Source organism: Daucus carota, chromosome 5, assembly GCF_001625215.2.
Source record: "Daucus carota subsp. sativus chromosome 5, DH1 v3.0, whole genome shotgun sequence".
In the NCBI taxonomy this organism is placed as follows: Eukaryota; Viridiplantae; Streptophyta; class Magnoliopsida; order Apiales; family Apiaceae; genus Daucus; species Daucus carota.
In genome coordinates, this window is record NC_030385.2 from 11733817 (window position 1) to 11743733 (window position 9917).

The 9917-nt window shown below is 34.7% G+C and overlaps 2 protein-coding genes across 2 annotated transcripts; one reads left to right on the plus strand and one right to left on the minus strand.

Annotated features, from left to right (window-relative positions):
• The first annotated feature begins 2799 nt into the window (after positions 1-2799).
• Positions 2800-4932, plus strand: LOC108219840 (early nodulin-like protein 2). Its single transcript, XM_017393384.2, has 2 exons — positions 2800-3153; positions 4216-4932. The coding sequence occupies exons 1-2, from the start codon at positions 2976-2978 to the stop codon at positions 4761-4763; spliced, it is 726 nt and encodes a 241-aa protein (XP_017248873.1). The 5' UTR covers positions 2800-2975; the 3' UTR covers positions 4764-4932.
• A 2217-nt stretch (positions 4933-7149) lies between these two features.
• On the minus strand, positions 7150-9089 carry LOC108220151 (proteinaceous RNase P 2). The gene has a single exon (XM_017393835.2). It carries the CDS (start codon positions 9000-9002, stop codon positions 7323-7325), a length of 1680 nt encoding a protein of 559 aa, XP_017249324.1. The 5' UTR covers positions 9003-9089; the 3' UTR covers positions 7150-7322.
• Between the last annotated feature and the right edge of the window lie 828 nt (positions 9090-9917).

Below are 9917 nucleotides of genomic sequence, written 5' to 3' on the forward strand. Positions count from 1 at the left end.
ATTACTATTGCTAGTGCTCGGATTCTTAAGATATATGAAATGCATACACCTGAAACACACAAATCACGAAGATTTAGGCAAGGAGACCTAAGTAAAGTAACAATGATCCTTCTACTAACTATAAATAATGGGGATTATAGATATGTAAAACTGCCAATCATTTTCCAATTAGTTTATGTGTCTGATGAAATCAGAATTTATGTACTTTAAATTGCAGAAGATAAATATATGATATACCGCCACTGTTGCGGCGGGAGGGGGAGGAAATGAAAGAAGGGCAATATCAGCATCCACGAGTTCATCTAGCAAAGCTCGTTGAGCATCTATCATTCTCATGTTGAGATCAAGAGAGATCGAGGAATGGAGAAAAGTGTGTATGCATATGTTTAGGATCTGCATGTTGGTTTTAGGGTTTTTAAACAAAAAAAAACTATGCAAATCTGTTAAAAATATGCAATCCTTTTAAAATTAACGTTTATCCGTTTAAGTCAAAGACCATTTAAAAGAGCTATAATAATTTTTAAGCTTAATCCGTGGTAACAAGTTTTTAGAAGCTTTGTTATGTAAATGAAAACTTTTTTGACTCGATGGGTAACTGAAAATTTTGGTCTAGTACAGTGACCAAATAGAACAGTAACCCTCTTTCTTTCTATTTATAGGCGAGTCTACTTCATTGTTCCTGTTGGGCTTGGGTTTCTTAGTGGGCTGAGACTGGTCTTCGGTCTTCGGTCTTCGGCCTAACAATAATGAAATCTAAACATTAATTAATATAATAATAGATCTTTAAATTTTTTGGAAACAAATCTATAATATTATTAGAATACAAAGTTTCAGTTATGATGGATTTCGGGTTTCACTCTCAACGTCCTATTTATTTAATTTAAATATTTATTAGTTTTAGTAATGATATTTGATATAATGTATATTGAATATAGTCCAACTAAGTTTATTATTCTTTCCGTTTTCATATTAGATATTCAATCATTTTTAAACCCAAACGTGTAGTCGACTCTTATTAAATTACTGTATATATTAATATCCGTGGCGAAAAAAATACCAGTAGTGTTGATATATATATAATTACCGAAATCATAATTTTCCAATGCTGCCAATCACTATTTTATACAGTAAATTCATCAGTTTTAATTTTTAATAATTGAGAAAATTTACTTATGATTGATATTCGTGGTCGATTATTGATGATCAATTATAGTTGTAGAAGGTCCATGATAATAGCAAATGACGGGATGAGGTGTGTGGTGATGGTAGATAGTCATTAGTAGTGGCAAGTTATGATGACAAACGGTGAGAGTCAAATCATGGTAGTAAGTGAAGGCGGTCGTAGTGTGAGGGGTTGATAATGATGCTAGGAGTTTCATCAAGGTAGTGTGATTGAAAATGACGATGATATACGTTGTAAATATGTATATTTATATATGTATTTTTTTAGATTTTGCATATATAAAATAGTGATTTATGATATACAATTAAGTGATATTTGTAGTGAAAAACATTGATGTAAAACTAGACAAAGACTAGTTTAGGCTAATTTAATTTGTAGTGGAGTAAGCCTAGGACAAAAAAATTTGGAGTATTGGAGTACAAGATTCATACAATATAATCTAGTCATTTAAATCTTCATTTTTTTTTGTTCTACAATATTTGTAAACAACCGACAACCTGCAGATTATGTTCTACAACATAACATTGTAATCAAAGACAGAACAATTATTTTTATAAATCGTAGGACATTATGTTCTGCAATATAACTTATAAGCAGAACAACAATCTTAATGCTTGTTAAAGTTGAAAGATATTAATGATTAATTGATAATTATGTTTAATATTACTTATAAATGATAAATTATATATAAATTTGGATAATTAAAGATATTATTTATGACTAAACTAAAAAATTATGATTTGTACTCCAATACTCCAATGTTTTTATGTATTTCATAGAACTTAACTCAATATATATATTATAAATATGGGTCATTCTCGACCTTAATTCCGTAGCCGACTTAAAAAATTTGATGAGATGTCATAAAAACGAAAACGACTCCGCTTGCTGGGGACTCAGACACATGGAAACTCTGATTATGTTTTTGTAGACTAGTAACCTTATCCGTCAACATTATGAGTCGGCCAAAAAATTAGGAATATGCCGTTTTACATGCTAAAATGTTTTTATGTTCATATTGGTGTACTCAGCAGACTCTATAAAAATGTTGAATAAAGTTAAACAATATAGTTCAATTTTTTTTAAGAAAACAATAAACTGTAGTCATTTAAGTTACAAAGATACCAGATAAACTTTCATGCTCATTCCTTTCAATTATTTCTTCATTTTAACATAGAGAATCATTCCGTGTTTGGCGTTATTTTTGAAAATATATTTCAAAAAGCATATAATTATTCTTCAAAAAAAAAAAGAAAAAAAAGCATATAATTAAAAACAGTTTTGAAAAAGCAAATAACACAAAAATTTTGTATATATAAAAACAATGAACGCCTAAAATTCAGAAGTTCATTTTTTAATAATGTTGTTTTGGCTCGTGTGCCTTACAAATGATTACGATCAGTATCGGGATTAGCGAGAGTCGAACTCTGAGACAATGGACGATAAATTTATCGGGCTAGTCAATCGTGCTCGGTTTTTGATAATAAAGGGCGACGATATGAGGTAAAACCAAAAATTGCATACAGGTCCACTGGGATATCAAATTTTGATAATGTATTCCAGGTATTGGCAAGGATATTTGTAAGAAAAGGAACAAAAATATGTCGGTAGGGTATTTACACGGGAGAATGACCACCACTCAATACTTAGCTACCAAGTAGTTTGTACTTTTGACACTTTGGTTCCTGTCCATTCAATATATATTTCTCAATCTCAACTCAAAATCACAAATCACACTACACAACCTGTCTCATTTTCCTGCTTGCTGCTCTATACTCGTATCAAATTCCAAATGGCTAGTAGTTTTCACACATTTCTCTGTCTTTTCTTGGTAACATTGTCATACTTCACCTCACTGTCAAATGCATATAGTTTTAGTGCTGGAGGGAAAGATGGCTGGATCTTAAGCCCTTCTGAAACCTATGATGCTTGGTCTAAAAGACAGAGGTTTGTCATTGGTGACAGTATCAGTAAGTCAATCACTCTTAATTCTCATCTTATCTACTAATTGCTTGCTTGATTTTTTTTTTATTTTTTATTTTGTTGACAAGTGTATAGATAATAGATCCATGGTTGAAGATAAGTTTATTTAAAAGTCTGCCAAATATATTTAAATGCTGAAATTTTGAAAAGTAGCATCATGAAGTGTGTCAGTTTTAGGTTTATAAAATTGTAACCGTCTCAACTGAATTCTTGTTGTATTGACAAGCAAGCCCCATACTACTGTTAAAATATGTTGATACAATTATTGTTGTATTATAAACCGCTTTTTTTCCTCTCAACTTTCTGTTCTAAAAATCGATGATTAATTAATCCATATTTCGTAATTTGTTGAACTGATTAAATCCGATTATTCAATTAATCATCTGATTATTCCCCAATCAATTCAACTAATCACCGATTAATCCTTATTCCGTGACTTCACCGATTAAGTCCGATTTTCGTTTCCTACAACACTGTCCTTCAATAATGATTGGATAAACCCAACAAAAAAACTTACATAGTTACATTATAATCGATGAGTTCTTGGTCCAGTTGTATCACTCTCATTTTCTTTACGGTTGTCTGGTGGTCCTCTAGTATATGTCGAGGGTGGTGCGTGACAGATTTTTTAGGGCTATACGGACTAGAACAGTAGACTTTCTCCCTCTGTTAGACTTGTTCCAGAAATGTCTGCAATCGAGTAATTAGCTCTACGAACAAATGGATCAGGAGCTGGCGACCGAAGCCACAGTGAACGCAGGCGGCCGTAACTATAACGGTCTCAATGTCCCTGCTATTCACGGAATGTGAGAAGCAATCTTTCATATCTTTGGAGATCCACCTTACGATATAGAGTAAAAAAAGCTGTGTTTAATTATAAGAAGAGCACTTACATACCTCAGTTTAAATTACCTCAAAACAGAATATAGGAGCTAATAACAGATGATCATGTCCAATTTTTTCTTGAACTCCATTATTATATAGGCTTTGAATGAAATTTAGCTGGTTAATCGTAACATTCTGGTGTTATTTGATTATTTATGTTGTAGCTTTCAAATACACACAAGGAGTAGACTCTGTCTTGGCTGTGAACAAAAATGACTACGACACTTGTAACGTAAACAATCCCATTACCAAAATGGAGGATGGTAATTCAGTTTTCAAGCTAGACAAAGCAGGCCCTTTTTATTTCATCTCTGGAAATAAATCAAACTGTGATCAAGGTCAGAAGCTGAATCTTGTCGTGATCTCTCCCAAGAACCACCACACGGCTACTTCACCTGTAGCTTCTCCACCTGCTCCTACTGCAATGACACCCTTGTCGCCGGTGGCTACTTCACCTGTAGCTTCTCCACCTGCTCCTACTGCAATGACACCCTTGTCGCCAGAGATTCCAGCCATGCCTGCTCCAACTGTGTCCGCTGAGGCTCCAATGTCAGGGCCAGGAACAGGTCCAGTTGCAGCAGCATCCACTCCGTCAGGAGCGCCACCTCCAACATCGGTAGCAGCTGCTAAATTGACTCCTTCAATTGCTGCTGTTGCATCAATTTGGTTTGTTACTAGTGTGGCACTAGGTAGCTTCGTTATGACTCATTAGGAGGTAGCAACGTATATTTATGTGGATTTTTGAATAATTATTTGCGGTCTTTTTTGCTTTGTGTCTGCTTGGATTTCCTTCATCTGTTATTTAATATGTGATAATAAGCAAACTTCAAAACTGTCGCACTGTCGACGGGTTTTATAATATCTGACTTAATTAGTTAGTAGTTGTTTCTGTGTTTCTGTATTTCTGTGATACGTGATTCATGTAATTTCCTGTAAAAGGTACTGTCTTGCATTGCTTGAGTATTGCTATTGTTCCAGCAATTGTTGTGGCTTGTTCAAATACGTCATTGCATTGCCTCTTACCCAGGACCGTTTGGATCACAGACGGTAACGGGAATGAATGGTATAAGAATGATATGAATCTCCTTATATATTTGGTGAATTATTTCCCTTTCTAATACTAGGACCAGAGGTGAGCATTCGGTCGGTTCGGTCCCTGGACCGAACCGAATAGACGAGAACCGAAGTTTGAATTTTTTTTGGACCGAACCGGACCGAAGTTTTATAATGGACCAAATCGGATCGAACCGAATTATTTCGGTTCGGTCCGGTCCGAACCAAAAGAACCGAAATTTTTCCTATAAATAAAACTAGAATTCATGATTTATTTTAAAATTTTCATATTAATTAATCACCCCCAATTCATTAAAGATAGATATAATTAAATTTACAAATTAGCTATTATAATTATAACATATAAGATATATATAATATAAATTAAAATTAAAATTATAAATATTTTGGACTATTCGGTCCGGACCGAAATATTGTTTTACGGACCGGACCGGACCATTTCAGGCAATTAAATTTTTAATACAAACACTAAAACATGAAATAACGATTCTGATTCTAACTGACACATGAAATAACGACTCTGATTCTCAATAATTGAGCTCGTTAAAGGGATTGTTTTGTTCACGAGAATTTGAAATAACGATTCTGGTTCTCGAGAACTGAGCTTGTTAAGGGGTTGTTTTGTTAATGGGAATATAGGATCAGACATGAGTTTCGTCAATTTCAAACCCATACATGGTGTTTGGTTGTGCTTGGTTGAAAAAAAAATTATTCAAACCTACACCTTAAACATCCAAGATATGGTTGTTTGATACCAAAGAGAGACGAATATGAAACGGAGGTATATGAATCATATTCATTATGAATTTTTTGTCTCTATTTAAGTAATTAGATATCAATGTTTAATACAAGAATAAACAATGATACATGAATATATAATAATAATAATTTTATTAATATTTTTCGATTTTTCTGTGATGTGCCCATAGGCACATGTTAAGTACTAAAATTTATAAGTTTAGGTGATTTTGATTGGCTACTACTTCTTCATAATTGTGGATCCCCTGCAAATTCACCGACCACACCAATCAAAATCCACCAAACTTATAGAATTAGAATTTGGTGCTTAGCATATGCTCACGGGCACACACCAGACAAACCCATAATTTTTACTAATATATATTAATAACTTAATTTTTTTTTAAATCAAATATATTGATTCAGCATTCAACCAAACACATCCAAACACATGGTAATAAGATATGATACCTTACACATACTCCTAGCCACCAACCAAGAACCAAACGCCTCCTTCCATTATCATTTATTTTCATGAAATGGCAACAGCCGGCAAGGATGAAACAGAACATTTGCCTATATTCTTTTCGAGTGATCAGGCAATAAAACGTCACCTTTCAGGCAGTAGTGAGCAGATGGCTTTATTGTGACTTGTGAGTGATCATTGAGGTCGACTTGCAATTATATCCAGATTTGATAACAAACACCGTCATGTTACAATCAAGAACATAACTCTAGATCTCAGAATCGAAACTCTTTCGATCTCATTGTTCTTTGAAGCAGAAAAAAAAAAAAAGATTCAACATATGAAACAATCAAATGGATGGTCATTTTGTTTACAGGAAATGCACCTACAGTACAAGATTTATACCATCTGATACTCTTATTTTCCGACACAATAGTTGTTATCATAAAATATTTATGTCTCCCTGCAAACCTATACTTTTCTCAGTGTATAACACAAGATATGACCATTAGAATTTTAAACAAAAAAAGGTTGCAAAACATGGCAAAGAGTATTAATCTAGTAATATAAATCAACTAAAAGTATCCCAAAAATTCATATTTCTTCCAGAAAATATGTACAATGATAGAACATCACAAGGAAGAAGAAACAAATACCTTATTCTCTGTATATGTTCTGGGTGTAATATAGGCCAAGGCAAGACGTTGTCTATGTTCTGGATGTATGGCTTAGGCTGTATGATACAACCTGCTCACATTAGGTCTTTAGGCCAGAGATTCTTAATTATATTCCAGCCTAGTTTTATTTGTTGCATCCTTCATTCAATAAAAGACTGCCAAGTTATCCTTTCACTTATAAAGCCATATAGTGTGCAAAACAAAGTACTTGACAAAACTGGAAAATAGATAAGCAAGAAAGGTTCGCTAATGTAGGCAATCTACAAGAAAAATAAGTTGCCACCGAACACTTGACAAATGGTTTGCAATACTAAGTTTACAATCCAGTCCTAGAGGGTGATGGTGACCTCTCTTTCCGTTTACCTGTTACAGCAGCATTGGAACATGAATCAGAACGACCCGCCAAACCATTACTCAATGTAGCATCATTAAGTGGTTGGCACGAATTGAATGACTCGTGACTTCTTGTTATTTCTGAACTTTCCAGACACTTGGTATCTTCATCAGAAGTTTTATGCTCGATAGTCCTACTAATACAAAGCCAAGTTCTTGACGATTCATTGTTGCATTCGCTTGCCAGGGGCACATGCCATGCTCCACTTTCCGATTCTTGGATGCAAACAGAATATGGAGGGGGCATATGAAGGTCAACTGCCCCTTTAACAAAACTATACCGAATTTGATGTCTTTCTTTCCACTTCACAAAGAAATCACTACCTATAAGCTCAAAAATATGGTCTCTCATCTCATCATTAGTCACAAGAAAACACTTAAGCTTCACAGCAGCATATAGCCAGTACCAATCATCATTTGATCCATATGGTGTCCCAAACAACACCCCTTTCTGCATCCACTCATCAAGAAGCTCTCGATTACTAGCATCCTCATAGAGTGACTTAACACGTTTCTTATGCAACACAATAAGCGGCCATTTGTTGTTCCTCTTATACAATTCCTTCACAACGGCAACCAATTGCGCCATACTAAACCCACCTTCCGCGAAATTCTGCTGAAAAAGCCCAATATTTGCTGCATCCACTATAGCCTCATACTCACAATGCCCATCCAACCAATTCTGAAAATCCCTAAAATTAGCCTCCACTTCCCTTTTCATAGCTAAAGCAGCCACAGACTCCCCAAACTTGTCCGCCTCCTCCTCCCCAATATCAACACAAACCAAACCCCGATCACAACAACAACAAACCCCACTCGAGCCAACCTTTGTTCTCCTCACATCCCACCTCCCCTTCCCCAACCAACCCAACCCATGCCACCCACCCCCATTCCTCAAAACCGCATCTTTAACCAACCCCGCATCCCATTCCTCCAAACCCCCTACATCCCCCCCTCGAAACCACTTCTCCAAAACCCCCACAACCTCCTCACTCACACACCTCACCACCCTCCTCATCTTATGCAAATACCCATAAACCCTATCACTCCTCCCACACTCCACACTCACTCTCAACAACCCCATCAACTCCGCCTCCTCCGCAACCAGCCCATTCGCAACCATATCCTCCTCCACCAAATACGCCTTCTCCGCCTCCAAACTCCCACAAAACGCAAACAACGCAGGCCCATAAGTCCTCAACTTAGGAACAACCCCACCACCATATTTCCCCATCCCCTTAACCAATTCAAACGCAGAATCAGCATCCCCCTTGGCCGCCGCAATTCGAGCAGCCGAAGTGATAGTAGCTTCATTAGGAACAACGTTAGACGACAACATATGGTCGAAAATACGAGACCCATAATCAAGAGCAGTGGGGTCAGAAACAGAGTTAGAACAAATGTAGAGAAGAGAGTTGAAGTGGTGCTGATTGAGATGAATAGTGGTGGGATTAGAAAGAGCGAAGTTGTAGAGAGAAATAGCGGCGGAAAGATCTTTGTTTCGGGAACATAAATCAAGGTCCATACGGAACTTTGTTTCGGGCTTCTGGGTCTTCTTCTTCATCTGATGATGATTATTGTTGCTTTTGGTCACTGAATTCATCTTCTATGTCTCTTGCTCTCCAGCCCTAAAACCCTAGATTTCAGCTTTCTGCTCTATCCTTCTTTTCTCTTAAGCTGTAAAATTTCCTCCCATGATATTATTATTTAATTTAATAATTTTATATGATACTACTTAAAGAGTAGTATAGAAAACAAAATTGTTTGAGTGCAAATTATTTTGTTTTAGAATTTATTAATATATGTTCTTCAAAAAAGAAAAAGTTAGTTTCAAGAAACATTAAAAACCAATTAATCTGGTTCCTACAATTTCCCTTTTTTGGTATTACTTTTTGCATTAAATATTTAACTATTTGAGAAACCGCGTGTTGCGGCGGCCTATAAAAATTATATGAATGATTTAATATTAATATTTGTAGAATAAAATAATTTTGTGGATGTCTATAAAAAATATATTAATGTTTCAAAATTAATATTTATAGGATAAAATAAATTTTATATTATAAAAATCTAGATGTAATATCAATACTAATATATAAAATTGTCAAATTGGACTATAATTCATGGTGGAAAAATGAAAATAAATTTACACACGTAATTAACAATTTAAAGTAAAACTAATTTTAATTGTATTTTTAATTTAACGTACGATGAATTTTAATTTTATTTGTGTTTTTCCTGAATACAAAGTTCAACAACAAACATGTCCGAAGAACAAACCAAATATTATAAAATAATGACCAACAAACATATATTACTAACAGTTAATTTATTGATATCATCTATCAATATCATGTCAAGACTATATTTTTTCCCGTGTCTAGATTTGTCGACTCCAACATAGCGGTCTATAATTACCTTTACTTTCAACAACCTTTATTTTTTTTAATACTGTATAAACAGCTTTCACTTATCGTTATAGAAGAACGGCACCATCGAGTTAGAAATCGAGTAAGAG

What these genes read in the sequence shown, in the direction of transcription:
- LOC108219840 (XM_017393384.2), top strand. Translation starts at nt 2,976, where the DNA reads ATGGCTAGTAGTTTTCACACATTTCTCTGTCTTTTCTTGGTAACATTG. An exon ending in TGTCATTGGTGACAGTATCA is followed by an intron (nt 3,154 to 4,215) that starts GTAAGTCAATCA and finishes TTTATGTTGTAG; the next exon opens with CTTTCAAATACACACAAGGA.
- LOC108220151 (XM_017393835.2), bottom strand. Translation starts at nt 9,002, where the DNA reads ATGAATTCAGTGACCAAAAGCAACAATAATCATCATCAGATGAAGAAG.